The following is a 27,690-nucleotide window of genomic DNA, read 5'->3' as shown; positions in this document are numbered from 1 at the left end:
TTGAATTTGTACCTGTCCTTTTCAGGGCACAGACCATATACAGTGGGGGAAATAAGTATTTGATCCCTTGCTGATTTTGTAAGTTTGCCCACTGACAAAGACATGAGCAGCCCATAATTGAAGGGTAGGTTATTGGTAACAGTGAGAGATAGCACATCACAAATTAAATCCGGAAAATCACATTGTGGAAAGTATATGAATTTATTTGCATTCTGCAGAGGGAAATAAGTATTTGATCCCCCACCAACCAGTAAGAGATCTGGCCCCTACAGACCAGGTAGATGCTCCAAATCAACTCGTTACCTGCATGACAGACAGCTGTCGGCAATGGTCACCTGTATGAAAGACACCTGTCCACAGACTCAGTGAATCAGTCAGACTCTAACCTCTACAAAATGGCCAAGAGCAAGGAGCTGTCTAAGGATGTCAGGGACAAGATCATACACCTGCACAAGGCTGGATTGGGCTACAAAACCATCAGTAAGACGCTGGGCGAGAAGGAGACAACTGTTGGTGCCATAGTAAGAAAATGGAAGAAGTACAAAATGACTGTCAATCGACAAAGATCTGGGGCTCCACGCAAAATCTCACCTCGTGGGGTATCCTTGATCATGAGGAAGGTTAGAAATCAGCCTACAACTACAAGGGGGGAACTTGTCAATGATCTCAAGGCAGCTGGGACCACTGTCACCACGAAAACCATTGGTAACACATTACGACATAACGGATTGCAATCCTGCAGTGCCCGCAAGGTCCCCCTGCTCCGGAAGGCACATGTGACGGCCCGTCTGAAGTTTGCCAGTGAACACCTGGATGATGCCGAGAGTGATTGGGAGAAGGTGCTGTGGTCAGATGAGACAAAAATTGAGCTCTTTGGCATGAACTCAACTCGCCGTGTTTGGAGGAAGAGAAATGCTGCCTATGACCCAAAGAACACCGTCCCCACTGTCAAGCATGGAGGTGGAAATGTTATGTTTTGGGGGTGTTTCTCTGCTAAGGGCACAGGACTACTTCACCGCATCAATGGGAGAATGGATGGGGCCATGTACCGTACAATTCTGAGTGACAACCTCCTTCCCTCCGCCAGGGCCTTAAAATGGGTCGTGGCTGGGTCTTCCAGCACGACAATGACCCAAAACATACAGCCAAGGCAACAAAGGAGTGGCTCAGGAAGAAGCACATTAGGGTCATGGAGTGGCCTAGCCAGTCACCAGACCTTAATCCCATTGAAAACTTATGGAGGGAGCTGAAGCTGCGAGTTGCCAAGCGACAGCCCAGAACTCTTAATGATTTAGAGATGATCTGCAAAGAGGAGTGGACCAAAATTCCTCCTGACATGTGTGCAAACCTCATCATCAACTACAGAAGACGTCTGACCGCTGTGCTTGCCAACAAGGGTTTTGCCACCAAGTATTAGGTCTTGTTTGCCAGAGGGATCAAATACTTATTTCCCTCTGCAGAATGCAAATAAATTCATATACTTTCCAAAATGTGATTTTCCGGATTTAATTTGTGATGTGCTATCTCTCACTGTTACCAATAACCTACCCTTCAATTATGGGCTGCTCATGTCTTTGTCAGTGGGCAAACTTACAAAATCAGCAAGGGATCAAATACTTATTTCCCCCACTGTAAGTCTGCCCAGCAGTATTTCCCGCCTCCCAACCACCAGTCCCGCCTCCCATCACCGGCTCTGGTACAGACCGTACAAGTCTGCCCTCCCCTATCCTCTCCTCCCAATCCCCCCCCCCCCATCTTCCCCCCACCTGCTCCGCCACCCAATTTCAGCTAAGCTTCTGAGGATCCATTCCTTCTGCACTGAGGATCCATTCCTTCTGCACAATCCATTTCCTTCAGAAAAGCATATACACTAGATCCTTCCTTGAAAAAGCCCAGGAGGCGAAATGGGACCCCATCGGATATATAAAAAAGGTAAGTGTTATATGCTATGGATATAAAGTGCTATATACTATACACTAGACAGCTAATGGATAAAATGTGAATATATAAAAAAAAAAACGGAGGTTTTTAGCCAGTGAAGAACTGGAGTCCATCTATGCCCAAGGACATGCAGAGACTTTTTCCTCCAATAAATAAAAATTGAAAAAAGCAGGAGTCATTATAAATTCAGTCACCGTTTATACGCTTGTGAAGTAATTTGATGCGTCAACAGTGGTGAAGTTCATGAGAAGTAAAATTAACATCCAGTCAGAACTGATCAGTTGAAGTTTCTAAGAACTTCTCCCACCTTCACGATTCTAAATTTTAATGGGGGGGGGGGGGGGGGGAGGGTGGCCTCTATTTTAGAACGGTGAAGTGGGATGGGCTGTACTTGATTAATGATGCTCTAGGCCCCAGCCTATACCAGATCTTAATGCCAAATAACAGTGTTGAAAACATATTAAGTCAGTTGAAACCATATGGGTCACATGCGCTTCAGTCTACTTCCTATATAATAATTCTCACCTCCAACGTTCTATGCTTGGGACCGTGGATCCCTGGCTGCAAGTGGTCTGCGAGGCAGACACGCACGGACGTCACTGACGTCAACACAGCTGATTCCAAGGCAAGGGGAGGAGTACTCCTCCTACTGCCTCGGAATCAGCTGTCACCCCCCCCCCCGCGCGCTATGGCCCCCTCGAACCTGTCGATCCCCCCCCCCCCCCCCCGGAACGCCGAAAACTGCCGCCACCGTTGTTGTGCTACCTTCCCTTCCCGTAGGTTCTTCAATCAATTTCTTAGAAAGTTTAACTCCGTGCGTCTGACGTCAGACGCACGGAGTTAAACTTTCTAAGAAGATGATTGAAGAACCTACGGGAAGGGAAGGTAGCACAACAACGGCGGCGGTGGCGGCAGTTTTCGCTGGCACGAGGGGAGGGGGGGGAACTGCCTGCCTAAGGCCTGTTTCCTTGCCTACAGAAACGGGCCTTTTTTACTAGTTCTAATATAAACTGAATTGCCATCTAACCTGACATTACCTTAAGGGTGAGGTCAGGGGTCAGAGTTGAACTACTTCCCAGAGGCCATTTCTCAGGCCAACTTAGGTTAGCTGAATTGTGGGTAGGCACTGAACAGCGCTACGCAATAGTCAAGTTTACACCTCAGTTTTATGTTTATTACCTCTAAACTTAGAAAACTTTCCCCTGAACTTTCTTTGCCACGCTGAAGAGAAAGGGAAAGCTCAAAGAGGTTCCCCACCCCCCCCCCCAGCCCTCTTTGGGTGTACTCTGCCAGACTAGCAAGTTGGGAGTACCTCGATGGAACATGGAGGAGAAAGGCTTACTGTTCTGCAGTGGGTAGGGAGCTCCTGCCCGCTTGACCAAGAGTCATCTCTTCCTGCAGGATCATAGAATATAAGCATCCAGCAGGCGTCAACGCCTCAAACACTCTTGCTGTTTCAAGAGGTAATGGCTGTAGGGGAGGAAGCTGCTAGAGGCGTAGTCTTTGAGTGTTACCGATGTCTTTACCATCAATTACTGCTATTGAGGGTCCCAACATGGAGAGTGCATATACAAGAGATGCTGGTTCTAGAACAACCAAATTGCCAGAGATAAACCCTTTGGGAGCACCTTCCGCATCTACTAACCTGGCAACTATGAAGGGGAGACCAGGCTAGATGACTTTGGATTTATTGTGGACTGTTTTTATCATTGGATTTGTCTATTTCTGTCCCTTGTGAAAGTTCGTATGGAGATTTGAGGTACTGTACAGTCACACACGTGCCAGGAAGTGTGAACTCTAGGCAAGACTTATTTTCTTCGGTTTTCTTGCAAGTGTATTGCTAAGCTTAATACGTACAGTATGTCTTTTTTGAACCAATGTAATTGCATTCTTTTCTTGATATGCATAGGATGGGTATAGGTTACATCTAACTAATCGTAGGGGGAGGGGGTCCAATCTTTGAGTGCAGGAGTAGCCTAGTGGTTAGTGCAGCAGACTTTGCTCCTAGGGAACTGAGTTCGATTCCCACTGCAGCTCCTTGTGACTCTGGGCAAGTCACTTAACCCTCCATTGGCCCAGGTACAAAATAAAGTAAACCGCTTTGAATGTAGTTGCAAAATACCACAGAAAGGCGGTATATCAACTCCCATTTCCCTTCCCCCTTTCCCTTATGACATCACAATATCAGAAGTGAGCCACGTATCGGGCATTCAAGCCACTGTGACATCACTGATGAGGTTGGCTCTTATTGGGGGAATGAGTGGAGGAGTAGCCTAGTGGTTAGTGCTGCGGACGTTGATCCTGGGGAACTGGGTTCGATTCCCACTGCAGCTCCCTGTGACTCTGGGCAAGTCACTTAACTCTCCATTGCCCCAGATACAAAATAAGTACCTGTATATATGTAAACCGCTTTGAATGTAGTTGCAAAATACCACAGAAAGGCGGTATATCAACTCCCATTTCCCTTCCCTAGTAATATGGATTGAGGTATCTCTTCTCCCTTTTTTCCTCACTTTTCTTTCATGGGTCCTTTTTTCTCCCCCTTTTTTTTGGCTCTCTTTCTTTGTTGTTGGACCAAGTTATTAATATTGATTTCTCAAGAATGGAGCACTTGTCTTTTGTGGTCTGATACGTTATTTTTTCTAGTTTTCTGTATCAAGTATGGTTTTCTTGATGTACTTGGTTTTGAATTTGATAAAATTTTAAAAATTAAAGAAAAAAAAAAATCGGCAAGGCTTATTTCAACAGTTGGGCAGGGCCTGGTCAGAGCTACAGTCAACCACTGCTTAGGGAAAAGCCAGGCGCTCACTTCAGTAGGTACTACTACTACTATTTAGCATTTCTATAGCGCTACAAGGCGTACGCAGCGCTGCACAAACATAGAAGAAAGACAGTCCCTTCTCAAAGAGCTTACAATCTAATAGACAAAAAATAAAGTAAGCAAATCAAATCAATTAATGAGTACAGGAAGGAAAAGAGGAGGGTAGGTGGAGGCGAGTGGTTACAAGTGGTTACAAGTCAAAAGCAATGTTAACGAGGTGGGCTTTCAGTCTAGATTTAAAGGTGGCCAAGGATGGGGCAAGACGTAGGGGCTCAGGAAGTTTATTCCAGGCGTAGGGTGCAGCGAGACAGAAGGCGCGAAGTCTGGAGTTGGCAGTAGTGGAGAAGAGAACAGATAAGAAGGATTTATCCAGGGAACGGAGCGCACGGAAAGGGGTGTAAGGAAGGACGAGTGTGGAGAGATACTGGGGAGCAGCAGAGTGAGTACATTTATAGGTTAGTAGAAGAAGTTTGAACAGGATGCAAAAACGGATAGGGAGCCAGTGAAGGGACTTGAGGAGAGGGGTAGTATGAGTAAAGCGGCCCTGGCGGAAGACGAGACGGGCAGCAGAGTTTTGAACCGACTGGAGAGGGGAGAGGTGACTAAGTGGTAGGCCAGCAAGAAGCAGATTGCAGTAGTCTAAACGAGAGGTGACAAGGGTGTGGATGAGGGTACATTTGACATATTAGCACAGGCTTCACTGGGACATGCTGAAAGGGAATTACAACAAAGCCTGCTGCAGGACTCACCCAGGAACTGCAAAGCATTCCTCAGGATCTGGTAGCCACTCATCATTGCGTTGACCTTGTGCTTTGCATGGAGGTATGCCACCAGCATGGAAGCTAAAAATCCATTGAAACAGCCAAAGCCCTGCAGGGATTGATCGGGAGAGAGAGAAGTGAAAACATGTGCAGAAAAGCAGTATGGTATGGCATTTACTAATAGTTCCATGGTACCAGTTCTGATCGCATGCAAAGGAGCTGGGGGAAAATACAATCCCAGAGAAACCTGGAAGATGAAAACTAAGAAGCACAATTTTTATCTTCAAAAATGAAATAAAACGAACTTGTACAGAAACTATTTAAAATAAGCTCCTCTCTCACACAGTCTCCCAATCCTCATTATATGAATGATGGGGTCTGAACTCCTTTCATTTAGGAGAATCACATACCACCGACACATAGATGCTTATTTTAGAAAAACTATTTGGTGTTTTACATGTTCATGAAATGGCACTTAGACAATAAGTTGCATGAGCTGATGACATGGGAATCAAGGGGGGCAAGGCTGTCCCCTGGAAGGCAGCAGAGGTTCCTTGCAATTTGGGAAGCTTATTTGTCTAAATTATCGCCCTTGGCACGCAGTCAAGTTTTGAATGGACTTCCATGGGAAGTTTAAGAAAGTGGAGAGCGAAGGAGGGGAACTGCATCGTTAGGGGGTGGTCAAAGAGGAGGGGGGGGAGTGGGGGAGGAGGGGCTAGGATTAGTAGAAGGGGGAATGAAGCTGTCTGGATTGCTTCAAGCTATGGTAAGGGTGGGTGAAGGGACAAAATGTGAGGAAGGTTTGCCTTTTGTCAATTTGTTCTGAATATTTTGTTCTGCTGATTTGATGGGTGTATAATGGGATAAGGCACACAAGGAAGGCTGTGGGGTGTTGTCCCTTTTTCAATTAAATGTTAAATATAATACGATATAAGGGGGCGGGGGAGGGGTTAAAAAAGGTTGATGACCATAGAGATTCTTGGCCATTTTCTATGCAATCTTCCATTTGTCTTTGTAAGGTTGGAATATGTGTATTGGCTTGTCATCAATAAAATTGTTATAAACTAAAATGGCACTTAGACATCCATATTGTATGGATATCCAGATCCTGATTTAGAAAGCCAGGATATGAAAACCTAAAATCAAGAAATGTGCACCTGGCATGGAAACATGGTCTGGGAGAGTTTTGGAGAAATCCTGGGTAGGGTTAAAAAAAAAAAAATTTAATTCCCTATTGTAGAAGGGGAACGAATGCCCATGTCCAAAAAGGTACACATCGGTAGATAGACAGGTTACATAGAACATCCTGGGGACCCTTTTTGGCAGAAACAGTAACTGTTTGCACTTAACCCTGTGTTATGTTTTCCTATTAAAACAGGGTAAGTACAAAGCCAATGAGGTAAATGCAGGGAACATGCCCAGCAATGTACCAAACAGGGCATTCACTGCACCCACCCTATCCAGAGCTCCCACAACTCCAAAAGCAGTGGTGTATGCCCCCCCCCCCCGACTCTCTCCCTTTGCAGGTCCAAAGCCCCATCCCCCCCCCCCCTCAACCAGAGCTCCGATTGCCCTCCTGGCCGCTTTCATTATGTACAATCCTCCTCCAGTCTGAGCGTGGCACCAGGATTCAAGTAAACAACACTTTCAGGGGTAGCATACTCAAAATATCAATACCAAAAAATAGTGCTAAATAAGGATGGCTATAGTAATCTTTCTTATAAGTAAAAGAGGCCTCAAAGCTCAAAGGGCTAGCCAACATTTCAGCATCTCAACAAAGAGTCCCCAATTATTATCATCATCCTCATTAATCCAACTCCAGAAAAAAAGAGAGCAGCCAAAACAACTTCACTAGCTGGAGAAAAAACAGTTGCTCCCCCCCCCCCCAAAAAAAAAAAACTGGAGAAAATAGCCAAAATTCTCACAATCTAGATCAGACATCAAAAATGAAAAATAAGAAAAAAAAAATTTTTTTCTCCAAACCCTATCGTGATCAGTTCCAAACAAAGATGGTGATTATAAACTTGTAATCAAGTACAGTTTATTTATTTCTATCCCACATTTTCCCACCTATTTGCAGGCTCTATGTGGCTTACATTGTTCCGTAATGGTGATCACCAATTCCGGAATAGAGAAATACATAATTAAGATGGAGATGACAGAATGGGTTAGATATCCAGGTGAAGAAAGTTCATTTTCGTGATGAGAAATAAAAGGTATAAAATTAAACTTCAATCATGATAAATCAGCTTGAACAGTCAGAAATAACACACTTACAATCGTGAATAGTTCCACAAGACCATCAAATTCACCATGCCAATACATCTCAATTTTTTTTTTCAAAATATCATAGTCCTTAAGCAATATGGCTCCCAGAATAAAGCTTCTTCAGTTTCACAACCCCCAAGGGCCATTTCTTTTGCAAACTTGTTGTGTCAAGTGCGAGTATTAATCCCACCTCCTGACACAGCAAGTTTTGCAAAACAAATGGCCCTTGCAGCATCTGAAAAAGCTTTATTATGGGAAACGTACTGCTCAAGGACTATGATCTTTTGAAAAAAAAAAAATTGAGAAGTATCGACATGATGAAGTTGATTGTCTTCAGTTAAAGCTAAGTACTTGTGGGACTGTACCCGATTAGAAGTTTATAAATCACCAGTTTTGTTTGGAACTGATCACGGAGTGGAGGAGTGGCCTAGTGGTTAGGGTGGTGGACTTTGGTTCCTGGGGAACTGAGGAACTGAGTTCGATTCCCGGCACAGGCAGCTCCTTGTGACTCTGGGCAAGTCACTTAACCCTCCATTGCCCCATGTAAGCCGCATTGAGCCTGCCATGAGTGGGAAAGCGCAGGGTACAAATGTAACAAAAATAGATACTATTGGAGATTCTACATGGAACGTTGCTATTCCACTAGCAACATTCCATGTAGAAGGCTGCGCAGGCTTCTGTTTCTCTGAGTCTGACGTCCTGCAGAAGTCTGCGCGGCCACATTGGTGATCTGCAAGGGCCGACTTCTACATGGAATGTTGCTAGTGGAATAGCAACATTCCATGTAGAATCTCAAATAGTAGCAACAGTGGAGGTGTGGCCTAGTGGTTAGGGTGGTGGAGGAGTGACCTAGTGGCAGGCTCAATGGGGCTTACATGGGGCAATGGAGGGTTAAGTGACTTGCCCAGAGTCACAAGGAGCTGCCTGTGCCTGAAGTGGGAATTGAACTCAGTTCCTCAGAACCAAAGTCCACCACCCTGACCACTAGGCAACTCCTCCATTCATTTATGGTAAAGAAGACCTCTGCAAAAGCAATGAGAAGATACAGACAGCAGCTCAATCTCAGAGGCAGTTTCCCCCCCCCCCCCCTCTTAGAAATCAGAGCAGCGGCTTAAGGTTCAAATTACCCCAAAACTGAGAAGGTTCCAGACACCGGGGAGCAACTTCGAGCAGGTCTTTTACTTCTTGGGGTCCTGCTGTACTGCAGAACCAGTGGCGATCCTAGGTCGGCTGCCACCCAGGGCAGATCGCCGCTGCGCGCACCCCCCCCCCCCCCAGGACCAACGGCGTCCGTCCCCCCAGGGTGCAGCATGACACCCCCCTCCCCCCCACCGGGTGCATTCTTGGCTGCTGGAGGGTACAGAGAGCAGCCGCACGTCTGTCGGCTCCGCTGGCTCCCTGCTCCCTCTGCCCCGGAACAGGAAGTAACCTGTTCCGGGGCAGAGGGAGCGGGGAACCAGCAGAGCCAACAGGCGCGTGGTTGCTCTCTGCACCCTCCAGCAGCGTGCACCCGGGGTGGACCGCACCACCCTTGCTACGCCACTGTGCAGAACTATCTGGGCAGAATTTATGCCACTGAATCAAAGCCAGTACAGGGAAACTGAGCCATGAAAGATAGGATCTATGGACAGCAACAAATTAAGTTCACTTAAGCAACACTAACTGGTATAAAATTTTAAGAAACCTGTACCAAGTACAAGAAAACATGGGACAACCACATAAGGTCCCTACTTGTGGGTAAACAGGGAGTAAAACCCGGTTTGCCAGGGATACATGAGACATGTTACATGTGATACATTTTAAGGTGTAAGATGTGATCTTGTGCAAGACAGAAGCAGACCACACACAGTTCCCAAGTCCTCTGATCAATGAGATGTCTCCATCCATCCCTTGCCAAGCAGTAACATCAAGGTACCTTGTCCAGCTGACGCTGGTGCAACCAAACTTTGAGAATAGCGATTCCATCCTTCATGCCAGGAGAGCCCATAACAGCGCTAGAAAGGAAGTGAAGGTGCTGTTCCATCACCAGATCGCACAGGACGGAGTTGTTATAGTGAGGGGTTGGGGGTTCGACAGCATCTAAGGACAAAGAAGAGATATGCCATGTATAACAAAAGTCAGTGTAATCACAAAGGCAAGAAAACACCTACACATCAAAATATTGCGGGTGCAAATGAAAAACTTACAACTTTATCTTCATTAAATTTCTTTTGCTCCACTTTTGTTTAAACGAACATTGTGATGATGTCAGAGAATGAGGCTCCAAGTGATCTCTCCCCCATGGTAGAAGAAATATAAACTCAGGCATGCAAAAAGGGGAGCACATCACACCAATGAGGATCTCAATGAGGATCACACCAACACAGAACTCGCTCTGCTTCCGGTTTTATCCATTTTTACTTGGGTGACAGAGAATCTGAATGAAGCACCACCACCTACAGTCACAAGTCAGGGATTGTATCATCATCTATGTTTTGCCTATCACAATTTTCTAGAAGAATTACAAATACAGTCACATGGTATATGACTTGACAAAAAAAATAAAACTGGTCTGTTTGCCCCTCCTTGTATTATGAGTCATCATTATTTTAAAACACAATCCAAATCTATATATATAAAAGGCAACCCCAATGTTCTGAAGCCTCCACGGAAGTTGAGGCGCCCGAGATATCCGGTGTGCCCTGGAGTGCCTGCACTGCCCTCGCGTCAAAACGTCATGACGCCTCAAAACGTCATGACGTCGAGGGCGGAGCTATTGACACTCGAGGGCCAAAACGGCCCACGGCAAACAAGGCAAGTAGCTTTGAGGGACGGAGGGAGGGCGAACAAGGCAAGTAGCTTCGAGGGACGGAGGGAGGGGGCTCCTTGCTAGCGCCCGTTTCATTCCGCTCAGAAACGGGCATTTTTTCCTAGTAAAAATATAAAAACTACAATAGACTTTCTTTAAAAAAACGTCTTCCTAAAATGAAAACAAGTGATTTGCCTCCAACACTGAACTTCATTCCAAACATTTTGGACAACAGAAATAAAATTCTCAACACAGATGAGGCTAAACGTATTATTATTATTAATTAATTTATTATTTATAGCTCATTTGTATTTCACATTTTCCCACAAATGCAGGCACAATGTGGCTTACAGAAGAATTCAGCAAAGAAATTACAATTTGTGAAGATGCAGATAAAGTGAACAAAAGGATTTACAAGGAGAGCAATAACTAACAGCGGAAAACTAGGCAAGAGGGGGAAAGCACTGGGGAATATATATATATTTTTTTTTTTACACATTTGTACCCCGCGCTTTCCCACTCATGGCAGGCTCAATGCGGCTTACATGGGGCAGTGGAGGGTTAAGTGACTTGCCCAGAGTCACAAGGAGCTGCCTGTGCCTGCAGTGGGAATCGAACCCAGTTCCCCAGGACCAAAGTCCACAAGTCTAACCACTAGGCCACTCCTCCACTAGCAATATTCCATGTAGAAGCCTGCCCTTGCAGCCGCGCAGGCTTCTACATGGAATGTTGCTAGTGGAATAGCAACATACCATGTAGAATCTCCAATAGTAGCAACATTCCATGTAGAATCTCCAATAGTATCTATTTTATTTTTGTTACATTTGTAACCTGCGCTTTCCCACTCATGGCAGGCTCAATGCGGCTTCCATGGGGCAATGGAGGGTTAAGTGACTTGCCCAGAGTCACAAGGAGCTGCCTGTGCCTGAAGTGGGAATCGAACTCAGTTCCTCAGTTCCCCAGGACCAAAATCCACCACCCTAACCACTAGGCCACTCTCCTCCACTCATGTGGCCCTTCCTAGAGTGCTCACCTTCCAGGTTGGAATCCTCTTCCAGGAACCAGGCTCTCCTCACATTGTTCTTACCGGGATGAAAACGTCCAGGTTTGAAGAAATCAGGAGGGGCGCAGGCATAGAGACGTACTGTCACCAGCTTTTCATCCTTTCCTATGAGCCACCAAAGAAAGAAAAACACATCAGAAAGAGAACCAAACCATGACTACGCACATACACACCTCAAGTAACAATCACAAGGCCCATCCCATCTCCCAGTACTTTCTCACCACTGAGGATAAAAGACACCAGAAATTAAAGTCACAAAGAAGGATATGATGGGCTGCTGCTCCTAAGATATTGAGCTGCCAGCGGGTCAGACCCGGTCACCGATTGCACGTCGCGCTGCCGTCGCTCTTACCTTGTCCGTGCACTGGGGTGGATCTAGCCTGTGATCGGGCTCGGCCGGACATCGTGTTGACAGCGGATTTCAGGCTGCTTCAGGACATCGCCCGCACATTGTACTTCCCCTTGCTTGTGCGCCGCGCTTCCTTTCTGGGGCCGCTGGTCTCCCCCCTGGTCTGTCCCTGCATGCCTTCGTGCCTGTGAGCGTTTTCGGCGCTGCAGCTTTCGGTTTCCATTTCAGCGTTGTGAAGGAGGAGCCCGTCTCGACACTAATCAGCTGTTCCTCGGAGTTGCTGTGATGGAGGTCCCAGGCTGGAGGAGTGCCTTGTTGGTTGAGGAAGCAGAAGACGACCGTTGGTCCACCAACTTGTTCCCTGCTCGGATGGCTGCATCGCTGTGGAAGTTTGTCTCCAGCTTCATTTGTTCCATCTGGGCCCTGCTGCTGTCACGAATTGGGGATCAGCTTGCTGGTCTTCTCGGCGTCAGCTTGGTTTTTCGTCTCTCTTCTTGGCCCACCAGGACTTTCGTCGGTCATCTCTGTCTTTTTTCCCTTTCCTTTCCTGCTCTCCCACCCTAGTTTCTAAATTGTAACTGTAATGTATTTATTTTGATTAGTTCATTGTAAGCCGCTTTGGGGCTGTAACGCTATGGCAAAAGGTGGGGTATAAATGTACTGAAATAAAATAAATAAATAAATAAAATAAATAAGATGCAATTGTGCTCTCAGGCTACTCAGACCTAACCCCTGACTTACTAAAATAAAATGGGGAAAAGGAAGGGCAGACTAAGAACCCTTTCTTTCACAGCTCCTCAGTTTGTGCAGGAACACCAGCTGATAAAGTGGAGAAGAGAACCAACTGAAAGTAACAGGATAGATCATAAGGAATGCCAAGCCAAATGCAAAGCGGAGATAAGGAGGGCAAAAAAGGACTTTGAGAAGAAATTAGCGTTGGAAGCAAAAATACATAGTAAAAACTTTTTTAGATACATTAAAAGCAGGAAACCGGCCAAAGAGTCGGTTGGGCCGCTGGACGAAAATGGTGTTAAAGGGGCGATCAAGGAGGACAAAGCCGTAGCGGAGAAATTAAATGAATTCTTTGCTTCGGTCTTCACCGAGGAGGATTTGGGGGGGACACCGGTGCCGGAAAGAATATTTGAAGCGGGGGAGTCGGAGAAACTAAACAAATTCTCTGTAACCTTGGAGGATGTAATGGGTCAGTTCAGCAAGCTGAAGAGTAGTAAATCACCGGGACCTGATGGTATTCATCCCAGAGTATTAATAGAACTAAAAAATGAACTTGCGGAGCTACTGTTAGAAATATGCAATCTGTCCCTAAAATCGAGTGTAATACCGGAAGACTGGAGGGTAGCCAATGTTACTCCGATTTTTAAGAAAGGTTCCAGAGGAGATCCGGGAAATTATAGACCGGTGAGTCTGACGTCGGTGCCGGGCAAGATGGTGGAGGCTATTATTAAGAATAAAATTGCAGAGCATATACAAAAACATGGACTGATGAGACAAAGTCAGCACGGATTTAGTGAAGGGAAGTCTTGCCTCACCAATCTAATGCATTTTTTTGAGGGGGTAAGCAAACATGTGGACAATGGGGAGCCGGTTGATATTGTATATCTGGATTTTCAGAAGGCGTTTGACAAAGTGCCGCACGAAAGACTCCTGAAGAAATTGCAGAGTCATGGAATCGGAGGTAGGGTATTATTATGGATTAAGAACTGGTTGAAAGATAGGAAGCAGAGAGTAGGATTGCGTGGCCAGTATTCTCAGTGGAGGAGGGTAGTTAGTGGGGTCCCGCAGGGGTCTGTGCTGGGTCCGTTGCTTTTTAATGTATTTATAAATGACCTAGAGATGGGAATAACTAGTGAGGTAATTAAATTCGCCGATGACACAAAATTATTCAGGGTCGTCAAGTCGCAGGAGGAATGTGAACGATTACAGGAGGACCTTGCGAGACTGGGAGAATGGGCGTGCAAGTGGCAGATGAAGTTCAATGTTGACAAGTGCAAAGTGATGCATGTGGGTAAGAGGAACCCGAATTATAGCTACGTCTTGCAAGGTTCCGTGTTAGGAGTTACGGATCAAGAAAGGGATCTGGGTGTCGTCGTCGATGATACGCTGAAACCTTCTGCTCAGTGTGCTGCTGCGGCTAGGAAAGCGAATAGAATGTTGGGTGTTATTAGGAAGGGTATGGAGTCCAGGTGTGCGGATGTTATAATGCCGTTGTATCGCTCCATGGTGCGACCGCACCTGGAGTATTGTGTTCAGTACTGGTCTCCGTATCTCAAAAAAGATATAGTAGAATTGGAAAAGGTACAGCGAAGGGCGACGAAAATGATAGTGGGGATGGGACGACTTTCCTATGAAGAGAGGCTGAGAAGGCTAGGGCTTTTCAGCTTGGAGAAGAGACGGCTGAGGGGAGATATGATAGAAGTGTATAAAATAATGAGTGGAATGGATCGGGTGGATGTGAAGCGACTGTTCACGCTATCCAAAAATACTAGGACTAGAGGGCATGAGTTGAAGCTACAGTGTGGTAAATTTAAAACGAATCGGAGAAAATTTTTCTTCACCCAACGTGTAATTAGACTCTGGAATTCATTGCCGGAGAACGTGGTACGGGCGGTTAGCTTGACGGAGTTTAAAAAGGGGTTAGATAGATTCCTAAAGGACAAGTCCATAGACCGCTATTAAATGGACTGGAAAAATTCCTCATTTTTAGGTATAACTTGTCTGGAATGTTTTTACGTTTGGGGAGCGTGCCAGGTGCCCTTGACCTGGATTGGCCACTGTCGGTGACAGGATGCTGGGCTAGATGGACCTTTGGTCTTTCCCAGTATGGCACTACTTATGTACTTATGTACTTATGTACTTATGATCTCCTTGGCTGGGATGGAGTCAGCATTGTGACTCCCACCACCCCAACCCCCTCAACAGGGCAGTGAGATATGCCTACTTTGTGAGACATCATCAGTGAGATTGATAAGTGGCAGTAAGGTCAGACTACCAAAAGGTTGTGTTGTAGCAAGAATACATGGGGACAGTTCAGCCGGATCAAGCTGCTGAAGGTAGGTCTGCAGGTCGCCTTTCAGCTGTCCCGGAGGAGGAATTAAGGAAAGATGTGTGTGCTGTGAATCCACTGGCACAAGATGACAAAACAGGAAGTATTTTTTCACGGAGAGGGTGGCAGATGCTTGGAATGCCCTCCCGCGGGAGGTGGTGGAGATGAAAACGGTAACGGAATTCAAACATGCGTGGGATATGCATAGAGGAATCCTGTGCAGCAGGAATGGATCCTCAGAAGCTTAGCTGAAATTGGGTGGCGGAGCAGGTGGGGGGAAGAGGGGTTGGTGGTTGGGAGGCTAGGATAGGGGAGGGCAGACTTGTACGGTCTGTACCAGAGCCGGTGATGGGAGGCGGGACTGGTGGTTGGGAGGCGGGAAATACTGCTGGGCAGACTTATAAGGTCTGTGCCCTGAAAAAGACAGGTACAAATTCAAGATATGAGTTTATCTTGGGCAGACTAGATGGACCATGCAGGTCTTTTTCTGCCGTCATTTACTATGTTACTATGTATGACAAAACAGGACTCTACAGATGGTAAACCAGAGTGTAGAAGAGGATTTCAGACAGTGACAGGGCCTACGCCTCAAACTGTTACCCTTGAGATTGAAATCTTGAATTCAAGCCTCAGGTAAAATATTAAATCAAATGCACTGGACACTTAGTTCTATGTGGCTCACGTTTTTTCAATAACAGCTCAAGATGAGCTATATTCAAGTACGGCAGATACTTTCTTGTCCTTCTCAGCCTGCTGCTTTACCACTAACAGATCATGAACTAAACTCTCGACTAACCCAAACAACATCGTAACTTCCCAAACCAAAGAAAACTGTAAGCCACATTGAACCGACATCTAGATTGGAAAATGTGGGGTACAAATGAAGAAATAAATACATACATACATATACAGAAGCTGATTTCCAGACCGTGGGAGTTAGACTGGCTAACTCCTTCAGCCTGTGCTGTGACCCAGTATTCGATGCTATGCCATGACTGGTACTGAATATCCAGTTTATCTTTGGACGGTCAGAATTTAACCGGCCAAGCTGATAGTCAGTCCTGACCATTTCAATTCAAACCGGCAAAAGATATTCTAGGGTAGCATGTGGCCAAATACAGCCGCCAAACTTGGCAGATCACATTTTTAAAAATTTAAAACATTAAAAAAAAAAATGTTTTAATTGGCAGATAGCCTGTTATACCGCCTGATATAACCGGCTATCCACTAGCTACTAACCAGCAATATTCAGTAGTACATTATTATTATTATTAATTTGGATTTTGCTTGCACCTTTCTCAGTAGTGGTTCAAGGTGAGTTACATTCAGGCACGCTGGATATTTCTCTGTCCCAGGAGGGCTCACAATCTAAGTTTGTACCTGAGGCAATGGAGAGATAAGTGACTTGCCCAAGATCACAAAGAGCAGCAGTGGGATTTGAACCGGCCACCTCTGGATTTCAAGACCGGTGGCTCTAACCACTAGCCCACTCCTCCACTAATTGCCAGCTATGTACCACTGAATATCGGCGGATAGCCAGTTTTTCGGCATTTAACTGGCCAGGTGCCAATCCTGGCCAGTCAAATGCTGCTGAATATTGGGGAGCTAATTTTTAGTCTGGCAGGAGTCAAGTACCACTACTACTACTACTACTACTTAACATTTCTAGAGCGCTACTAGGGTTACGCAGCGCTGTACAGTTTAACAAAGAGAGACAGTCCCTGCTCAAAGAGCTTACAATCTAATAGATAAGAGTGAGACAAATATAGGACAATCAAGCCATTGTGACATCACTGATGAGGTTGGCTCTTAGGCATTGGTGGAATGAGGCATTATGACATCACAATCTCAGCTCTGGTTAAATCACTGCTATATGTAATACTACTACTACTACTTAACATTTCTAGAGCGCTACTAGGGTTACGCAGCGCTGTACAGTTCAACAAAGGACAGCCCCTGCTCAAAGCAGCTTACAATCTAAAGGACGAAATGTCAAGTTGGGGCAGTCTAGATTTCCTGAATAGAGGTATGGTGGTTAGGTGCTGAAGGCGACATTGAAGAGGTGGGCTTTGAGCAAGGATTTGAAGATGGGCAGGGAGGGGGCCTGGAGAATGGGCTCAGGGAGTTTATTCCAAGCATGGGGTGAGGTGAGGCAGAAAGGGCAGAGCCTGGAGTTGGCGGTGGTGGAGAAGAGTACTGAAAGGAGGAATTTGTCTTGAGAGCGGAGGTTACGGGTAGGAACGTAAGGGGAGATGAGGGTAGAGAGGTAAGGAGGGGCTGCAGATCGAGTGCATTTGTAGGTTAGTAGGAGAAGCTTGAACTGTATGCGGTACCTGATCGGAATCCAGTGAAGTACCAATGAGAAACTACTTTACATGCATTTTCCATAACACAAAAATCAATGCTTTGTACACTATTTAATTGCTCACCCAAATCTCTTTCACATTGTAACATAAAATAATAATGCTTAAACTCTTCCTCTCAAAAATGTATAAACTATTGGGTACTGAAGTTTCCCCAATGCTAGCCACAAGTTCTCTAAATGCCCAGTACCATCAGGATCCTCCCGCTACCACCTTTGAAACCCCATGTAATGTTTAACCTGCAAGAAAGGGAACATGGGAGTCCAAATGGGAAAATTAGGTTCTTACCTTGGTAATTTTCTTTCCTTTAGTCATAGCAGATGAAGCCATTACAGATGGGTTGTGTCCATCAACCAGCAGGGGGAGATAGAGAGCACACAACTTTTCACAGTGCCCTCTTGGCCAGCTAGCTCCACTGCCTCTTCAGTATTTGAAGCTTCCAAAGCAGTATGGCAAACCGCAATGGGAATAACATGAGCTTTCCTCACAGCGAACGATGGCCCCATAACAAGGGCATGAACTCAAAGGGAGGGAATGAACTCATCCTCCTGGAGGGAATAAACTCGTCCTCCTTATTGTATAACTGGAGGGGATACACGCAACCTCCTGGAGGGAATAAACTCATCCTCCAAAAAACAAACTGGAGGGAATGAACTCCATCCTCCTATAAGTAAACATGAATCCTGAAGACTGTTTTCCAACTTTCTCCCAAGGAAGGAACCTCAGGAAATCAAAATAGAACCTGAAATAGATTCACAGCATACAGACAATCATACAGGGAGGGCTTATGGCGTCATCTGCTATGACTAAAGGAAAGAAAATTACTAAGGTAAGAACCTAATTTTCCCTTCCTTGTCATCCTGCAGATGAAGCCATTACAGATGGGATGTATCAAAGCAATCCCTAAATAGGGTGGGAACAGGCCACACCACGCGCTAGCACTTGTGCTCCAAAACACGCATCCCTCCTGGCAGCCACATCCAGCCTGTAATGTCGGGCAAAAGACCGCTTAGAAGCCCATGTTGCTGCACTGCAAATCTCATGAAGAGAGAGTGCCCCAGTTTCAGCCCAAGAGGAAGCAATCGCTCTGGTAGAATGCACCTTAAAGGCTACAGGCGGAGACCGGCCGGAAAGCAGATAAGCTGAAAAGATAGATTCTTTGAGCCAGCGGGCAATAGTGGCTTTAGACGCTGGAGACCCTCTGCGAGGACCTGATAGCAAAACAAAAAGATGATCAGAGGTCCTGAAAGAGTTAGTAACTCGCAGATACTGCAGCAGAGTCCTGCGCACATCCAACAGGTGCAACTGCCCAAAAGATTCTGGAAACTCCTCCTTATCAAAGGAGGGCAAGAAAATAGGCTGGTTTAGGTGAAATGTTGAAACCACCTTAGGCATGAAAGAAGGCACGGTGCGAACCATGACCCCGGACTCTGAGAATTGCAGAAATGGGTCTCTATAGGACAGCGCCTGGAGCTCTGACACCGGTCTCGCCGAAGTAATGGCCACAAGAAAAACGGCCTTTAGTGTCAAATCTTTCTCCGATGCCCGCCGAAGCGGCTCAAAAGGAGAAGCCTGCAGGGCCTTCAAAACTAGCCCCATGTTCCAAGCTGGACAGGGTGCTCGCACGGGAGGCCGGAGCCGAAGCAACCCTCTAAGAAACCGTGCCACATCTGGATGAGCAGCTAAAGACACGCCCTCAACCTTACCATGAAGGGAGGCCAACGCTGCCACTTGCACCCACAGGGAATTATAGGCCAAGCCTTTTTGTACACCATCCTGCAAAAAGTCCAGAATCGGCGAGACAGGGGCCCGCATGGGTGTGATCGCTTTTGAAGCACACCAAGTCTCAAACTGGCGCCAAATCCTAGCATAAGCCACGGAAGTGGAACGCTTGCGGGCCTGCAGGAGAGTGGAAATGACTGTGTTTGAATAGCCTTTGTCCCTCAATTGCGCCCTCTCAATCGCCATGCCATAAGACCAAAGCGGCAGGCATCCTCCATGACTACCAGGCCCTGTGACAACAGGTTCGGTACCAGAGGTAAAGGAAGGGGAGCCTCCACTAGCATCTGTCGGAGGTCCGCATACCAAGGCCTCCTGGGCCAATCCGGGGCGATGAAGACCACTTCTCCTGGGTGCAGCCGAATCCGCAGGAGCACACGCCCTATCAAGGGCCACGGAGGGAACACATATAGGAGGCCCGGAGGCCAGGGCTGAGTAAAGGCATCCAACCCTGCTGAGCGAGGATCTCTGCGTCTGCTGAAGAAGCACGGGACTTTGGCATTTGAACTTGTCGCCATAAGATCCATCATGGGCTTGCCCCATCTGGCACATATCTGCAGGAATACTTCACCTGCTAGTTCCCATTCTGCTGGATCGATCTGATGCCTGCTTAGATAATCGGCTTGCACGTTGCTCTGACCTGCAATGTGAGCTGCCGACAGAAACCGAAGATGCAGCTTGGCCCAGTGGCAAATCTGCTCGGCCTGCGCGGCCAGTGCTCTGCACTGAGTGCCGCCTTGACAATTTATATAGGCCACTGCTGTCATGTTGTCAGACATCACTCTGACAGCCAATCCTTCCAGGGTCACTTGAAAGGCCAGAAGCGCCTGAAACACCACTTTCAATTCTAGGCGGTTGATGGACCACTCCGACTCCTCGGGTGTCCACAGACCCTGGGCATGCTTCGCCTTACAATGTGCGTCCCAGCCCTTCCGCCTGGCATCTGTCACTACTAGACACCAATCGGGGAGCGCCAGCGGCATTCCTCACTGCAGCATGCTGTCTGAGAGCCACCACTCCATGCTGAGTCGGGCCGCAGGGAGCCAAGAAAGTCTGCACTAATAATCCTGAGAAACTGGAGACCATCTTTGAAGTAGGGAATACTGTAGAGGTCTCAGGTGCGCTCTCGCCCAGGGCACCACTTTCAACGTGGCTGTCATCGATCCCAGCAGCTGGACAATGTCCCAAGCTCGCGGGCAGGGCATCTTCAGGAGCAGACGGACCCGATTCTGAAGCTTGCACCGCCTTAGCTCGGGTAGGTATACATAGCCAGAGTCTGTGTCGAACCTGGCCCCCAAATATTCTAGAGATTGCAAGGGGGTCAGATGACTTTTGACCATATTGACGACCCAGCCAAGAGATTGAAGTACTGAGACCACTCTGGCTGTAGCTTGTTAGCTCTCTGTTACAGAGTCCGCTCTGATGAGCCAGTCGTCTAGGTACGGGTGAACCCTGATACCTTCTCGCCTGAGAAAAGCAGCTACTACCACCATTACCTTCGAAAAGGTTCGGGGAGCTATGGCGAGGCCAAAAGGCAAGGCCCGAAACTGGAAATGTTTTCCCAACACCGCAAACCTCAGAAACGTCTGGTGCGGGGGCCAAATTGGTATGTGCAAGTAAGCTTCTTTCAGGTCTAGAGACGTGAGAAACTCTCCTGGCTGTACCGCAGCAATGACGGAGAACAGGGTTTCCATGTGGAAGTGCCGCACTCTCAGGGACTTGTTTAATTCTTTTAAGTCCAGAATAGGGCGAAAAGACCCACCTTTTCACGGCACCACAAAATAGATGGCGTATCGGAGAAAATTTTTCTTCACCCAACGTGTAATTAGACTCTGGAATTCGTTGCCGGAGAACGTGGTACGGGCGGTTAGCTTGACGGAGTTTAAAAAGGGGTTAGATAGATTCCTAAAGGACAAGTCCATAGACCGCTATTAAATGGACTTGGAAAAATTCCGCATTTTTAGGTATAACTTGTCTGGAATGTTTTTACGTTTGGGGAGCGTGCCAGGTGCCCTTGACCTGGATTGGCCACTGTCGGTGACAGGATGCTGGGCTAGATGGACCTTTGGTCTTTCCCAGTATGGCACTACTTATGTACTTATGTACCGGGGACACGGCCGCTAACTGAATCAGACCTTGCAAAGTCTCCTCTACCGCCGCTCGTTTGGCAGCAGAACCGCATCGGGACTCCACAAACACGTCTCTTACTGGGGCGTTGAATTCTATTTTGAATCCTTCTCTGATCAGGTCCAGAACTCACTGATCTGAGGAAATATTGGCCCACTCCTCGGCAAAGAGGGAAAGACGTCCTCCGATGACAGGCAGCGAGGAGGGGGCCGGCGCACCATCATTGAGAGGGTCGCCCCTGAACTCCAGGCTTAGAGCCGATGGCTGCGGAACGTTTGTCCGAGCGAAAGGAGTTCCTCTGCTGAAAACGGACACGAGAAGTGAACCCAGCAGAACGCCCCGGGCGGTACCTTCTAGCTTCACGGAAGCGAGGTCTATAAGAGGAGTGGACCGCCTGGCCCTTGGAGGAAGGCCTCGGCCTATCTTCGGGCAAGCGCTGGGGTTTAGGATCTCCCAGGCCTCTAACAATTTTCTCCAACTCCTCACCAAATAGGAGAAGGCCTTGAAAGGGCAACTTCACCAACCTTTGCTTAGAGGCCATGTCCGCTGCCCAATGTCGTAGCCACAGAAGACGGCGAGCCGCCACTGCTACTGCCATTTGTTTAGTCGAAGCTCTGACAATACCATAAAGGGCATCAGCCAAAAAGGACAAGGCCGACTCCATCCGCGGAGCCACATCCAAGAAGGGCTCCGCTCCATCTCCGGGCTGTTCCACTGCCTGTTGCAACCACGCCAGGCAGGCTCTAGCAGCATAACAACTGCATGCAGACGCCCGAACAGTAAGACCTGCAATTTCAAAGGACCGCTTAAGTGCGGCTTCCAGCCTACGGTCTTGCATATCCTTCAAGGCAACTCCTCCTTCTATAGGGAGGGTAGTTCTCTTTGTCACCGCAGTGACTAGGGCATCTACTTTAAGCATTGTAAAACGAACCAAATGTTCCTCACGCAGAGGGTATAATTGCCCCATAGCCCTGGAAACTTTCAAAGGTCCCTCGGGGTCAGCCCACTGAGCAGAAATAAGCTCTTGGATGGAGTCATGCAAAGGAAAGGCTCGAGCATGCTTTTGGGTACTAGCCATCATAGAATTCACAGAGGAGGCCGTGCCACTGTCAGGCTCTTCAATAGAAAGGACCTGTAGGGCATCTGAAATAAGCGCTGGCAGCTCATCACGGTGGAAAATCCTCACCGCGGAGGGATCATCCAGATCCTGTGGTAATTCTGCACCTGACTCTGGCTCCTCAGACCACGAAGGCCTTCCAGAACTCTCCGAATCCTCACAGCCCGACCACGGGGGGGAAAAAGGAGGTGCACCACAATCTGAAGGGGGATTAGCCCTTCTACGCTTATCTTTTTGCCAATCATCAGGGAAAACAGCCTCAGCGGGCAGTCCCAGGCCAGAATGCACCGGGAGGGCAATAGAAGGGGCCTCAGGCGACCCTTGAGGGAGGGCTCTTTTCATCATATATGCTTTATGTAATAACACAAAATCAGGGGAGAAAATCTCACCCTGGGCACCCAGATCCTGTCCGGGGCTAGCCGCTCCGTGAATAGCCTCCATTCGAGGTCCCCCCCCCAAGTTCAGGTCTCTCCGTCTCTACGGAGGCCACGCCACGCGGTGAAATCAAAATGGCGTCCGCTGCCAGCTCTGAGCGGGAAGAATCATCGCTCGCCATGCTCGGGCCGGCTCTTACATCTGTACAGCATGATTTACAGAGCCCCGCTGCTGATTTGCGCTTGCCACACTTGGAACAGCGCTTAACATTCTCTGCAGCCATCGCCAAAAACGGCAGAAAAATCAAAATGGCGGTTTCGCGCCAAAAACGCCCCGATCGCGGGCCCACCCCGGAGGAGTCAGAAAACATTCTTACCTCACCGCACCGAGTATCACAGCTCCGGTCCCATAGAAAATTCAAAGGAAACAAACCTCTGTTCCAACGTCGCTGCTCAAAACGCGACGCAACTTTTTTTTTTTTTTTTTTAACGCTGTGAGGAAAGCAGAGGTAATAAGAACTCCAGAGGCTCAGAAATGTGGGAAAAGGCAGGGAAAGGCAAACCAATATGCCTCCATCCACTGAGAGTGGGCAAGGACAGGGAAAGCAAGGCAATATGTCCACATCCACGGAGGTATGGGTAAGGCAGGGAAAGGGCGAACCTAAGTGCCTTCAAAGTGAAGCTGCTATAGCCTCTAACACCCCGGCTAACAACTGGCAAAAGCACAAGAGCCACCTCCAGGCAGATTTTCAATGGAGCTTGAAGAAGCTGCAGCCACCCTGCTAGGGAGATAGAGAATACTGAAGAGGCAGTGGAGCTAGCTGGCCAAGAGGGCACTGTGAAAAGTTGTGTGCTCTCTATCTCCCCCTGCTGGTTGATGGACACAACCCATCTGTAATGGCTACATCTGCAGGATGACAAGGAAAAAACTGCTCCTTCAATTCCTCAAAACTCAGTAATTCACCAACATCTAAAAGTTGTCCAAATCGCCTCAAAACCCAAGTGATGCCATCTAGTGACAGTACTTCTGCTTGAGATTATTTGGCTGCTAAAATTTAAAGAATACTAGCACTTCTGTGGGTTAAGTACACACTTGTTCGAGTGATAGGTAAGCGCTCTGCACATGCAATTCGCTTCGCGTATAATACGCAAGGGGGAATTCGCCAAGGAGCATGGGCGGGACCAACATTTATGCATCTAACCAACATTGTAAAGTTACGTGCTAAAATACTGGATTTAGATGCACGCATTTACAAACAAAAGAAGCAACACTGGGCCTTCAAAACTGAGACAACAGGAGTCCTTTATTGGCAGATGACCCGACACGGGCCATGTTTCGGCGTTAGACAACGCCTGCCTCACGGGTCAAGGTTTGGTTCTGCAGTATGCAAATTGTATGTCCAATGCCTCAAAGAATAAGGTATGTAATGTCTACGCTCCGTTCAGAAAGAACCAACGATCATCTCACTTTTGTGAGAACTTCTGAAGGAATTTCTGCATATGTCAATTTGAAGACCCCTGAAGAAGGCCTTTACGGCCGAAACACGGACCGTGTAGGGTCCCAATAAAATTCCTTTGGTGCTTTTATCATCTGTGGTTTTAGCCTGGTTTTTCTGGATTTCTTCCGCTTGTTTTGTTGTTTTTGTGGTTTTTTTGCGGGAGATTTGGACTCTCTTCGTTGTTCTGTGACTGCAGTTACACTAAGTTTACAGCTGGTGTAGCTACAGGCACGTAACAGTTGGGATACTAGAATGAACCAGCATCAGCGTGCCTAGAACTCGGGTGTTCAGAATATCCACAACCAATATGCAGAAAATAGATTTAAATACCAAGGAGGCACTGCATGCAAATCTCTCTCATGCATATTCATTCTAGATAACCTGGTGGGACCCAGCTGTGCCTCAAGGACTGAGTCGAGAAGCCCTGTCTTATACCTGTAGCAGTGAAATGCAGCTGCCAGATACAGATAACCTATGCATTTCAAGCTGCTTTTCGGCAGTATTAAAGTAATCGTATAGGTCAGTGGTTTTCAACCCAGTCCTCAGGAACCACCTGGCCAGTCAGGTTTTCAGGATACTCATGCAGGCTATTGATCATTGGTTTCAACATCTCTGAGAGAGCCATTTTTTTCAAGATATCAACTGTATATGTGAGTCCTTTTTCTTTTATCTTTCTTCTTCTTTTTTCCATCTTTCATTATTCATTTAATTATTTTGATACCCCATAATCAATTTTTTATTCCATGAGCTTATGATCCTTCTATTTTTAACATAATTGTTTTTCATTTTTTAGTATATCACAGTTGCTTTTATCATTTTACTCCTCCTTTGGTAGTGGAGAAACATTGAAGAGGTGGGTGTCTTATGCATTTCATTCAGTTTTCTTTGTATTTACAAGCATAACATAATCATGATAATACTATTTAGAACATTGATATTTTAATGTGATATTTTACTGTATATATATGTATATTTTGATTTATGTGACATATCATATATATATATGTATGTTTTGATCTATCTGTTCTTTTATATATATGATATTTACGATATATATATATGTATGTTTTGATTTATCTGTTCTTTTATATACATGTAAATTCTGTGGGATTTAGATTGAATTTTTTAATTCTAATTTCAATTTTAACTTTATATTTGATTATTTATTATATATTATTTTGTTTTGTAGCCCCTGAAGCAGCCCAGTAGGGCGAAACACGGCCTGTGTCGGGCTATTGTATGCATATTCTAATTTATTATTAAAATCATTTTTATCCATCAACGATCTGCTTTGTATATTTTCCATCTTGGAGCTTGCAGATCGTCTGCCCCTTTGTTTCCTTGTACCCATAATGAATATGCATGAGATATCTGCATGCAATAGAGGAGGTGCTTGCTAATACATCTCAAGCATATTCATTATGAATATCCTGAAAACCCAACTGGCCAGGTGGTTGCCGAGGACTGGGTTGAAAGCCACTGGCATAAGCTATATTCATATAGTGACTGCTTATCACTGCCAATCATCCAGTTATATGCTCCCGCGCTTGTTCCGCCTTAATTCTAGTACAGGAGCCATCAGAGTGATTTTCTGCTGGAATTATCTGTATAGTGCCTTTGACAATTAGCAGCTTAAGGCATTGTATGGTTCAGTAAATCCTACTACTACTATTTAGCATTTCTATAGTGCTACAAGGCATACGCAGCGCTGCACAAACATAGAAGAAAGACAGTCCCTGCTCAAAGAGCTTACAATCTAATAGACAAAAAATAAAGTAAGCAAATCAAATCAATTATTGTGTACAAAAAGGAGAGGAGGGTAGGTGGAAGCGAGTGGTTACAAGTGGTGACGAGTCAAAAGCAATGTTAAAGAGGTGGGCTTTCAGTCTAGATTTAAAGGTGGCCAAGGATGTAGGGGCTCAGGAAGTTTATTCCAGGCGTAGGGTGCGGCGACGCAGAAGGCGCGAAGTCTGGAGTTGGCAGTAGTGGAGAAGGGAACAGATAAGAAGGATTTATCCATGGAGCGGAGTGCACGGGAAGGGGTGTAGGGAAGGACGAGTGTGGAGAGATACTGGGGAGCAGCAGAGTGAGTACATTTATAGGTTAGTAGAAGAAGTTTGAACAGCTTGGAGAAGAGACGGCTGAGGGGAGATATGATAGAAGTGTATAAAATAATGAGTGGAATGGATCGGGTGGATGTGAAGCGACTGTTCACGCTATCCAAAAATACTAGGACTAGAGGGCATGAGTTGAAGCTACAGTGTGGTAAATTTAAAACGAATCGGAGAAAATTTTTCTTCACCCAACGTGTAATTAGACTCTGGAATTCGTTGCCGGAGAACGTGGTACGGGCGGTTAGCTTGACGGAGTTTAAAAAGGGGTTAGATAGATTCCTAAAGGACAAGTCCATAGACCGCTATTAAATGGACTTGGAAAAATTCCGCATTTTTAGGTATAACTTGTCTGGAATGTTTTTACGTTTGGGGAGCGTGCCAGGTGCCCTTGACCTGGATTGGCCACTGTCGGTGACAGGATGCTGGGCTAGATGGACCTTTGGTCTTTCCCAGTATGGCACTACTTATGTACTTATGTACTTATATGTACTTATGTACTTATGTAGGATGCGAAAACGGATAGGGAGCCAGTGAAGGGTCTTGAGGAGAGGGGTAGTATGAGTAAAGCAACCCTGGCGGAAGACGAGACGGGCAGCAGAGTTTTGAACCGACTGGAGAGGGGAGAGGTGACTAAGTGGGAGGCCAGCAAGAAGCAGATTGCAGTAGTCTAAACGAGAGGTGACAAGGGTGTGGATGAGGAATTTGGTAGAGTGCTCGGAAAGAAAGGGGCGGATTTTAAGGATGTTGTAAAGAAAGAAACGACAGGTCTTGGCGGTCTGCTGGATATGAGCAGAGAAGGAGAGAGAAGAGTCAAAGATGACCCCAAGGTTTCGAGCTGAGGAGACAGGGAGAATGAGAGAGCCATCAACAGAAATAGAAAACGGGGGGGAGCGGGGAGGTGGGTTTGGGGGGAAAAATGAGAAGCTCGGTTTTGGTCATATTTAATTTCAGGTGGCGTTGAGACATCCAGACAGCAATGTCAGACAAGCACGCTGAAACTTTGGTTTGGATGCAAGGTGAGATATCAGGGGTAATTTGGGAGTCGTCAGCATAGAGATGGTAGGAAAAGCCATGGGATGAGATTAATGAACCAAGGGAAGAAGTGTAGATAGAAAAGAGGAGGGGACCAAGAACAGAACCCTGAGGTACGCCGACAGGCAGAGGGACAGAAGTAGAAGAGGATCCACCAGAGTGAACACTAAAGGTGCGGAGGGAGAGGCAGGAGGAGAACCAGGAAAGGACAGAGCCCTGGAATCCAAGTGAGG

At 46.6% G+C, this 27,690-nt stretch overlaps 1 protein-coding gene across 1 annotated transcript in view; it reads right to left on the bottom strand.

Annotated features, from left to right (window-relative positions):
• The window catches only part of NOL6 (nucleolar protein 6), a 191,311-nt gene that overhangs the window by 133,539 nt on the left and 30,082 nt on the right, over positions 1 to 27,690 (bottom strand). The window contains 3 exon segments of the mRNA XM_030191898.1: positions 5,512 to 5,632; positions 9,707 to 9,870; positions 11,613 to 11,747. Of these exon segments, the coding sequence (XP_030047758.1) occupies positions 5,512 to 5,632; positions 9,707 to 9,870; positions 11,613 to 11,747 (420 nt within the window).

This window comes from Microcaecilia unicolor, chromosome 2 (genome assembly GCF_901765095.1).
Source record: "Microcaecilia unicolor chromosome 2, aMicUni1.1, whole genome shotgun sequence".
In the NCBI taxonomy this organism is placed as follows: Eukaryota; Metazoa; Chordata; class Amphibia; order Gymnophiona; family Siphonopidae; genus Microcaecilia; species Microcaecilia unicolor.
Note: the sequence above shows the minus strand (reverse complement) of the source record. Positions and strands in the feature narration are given on the sequence as shown.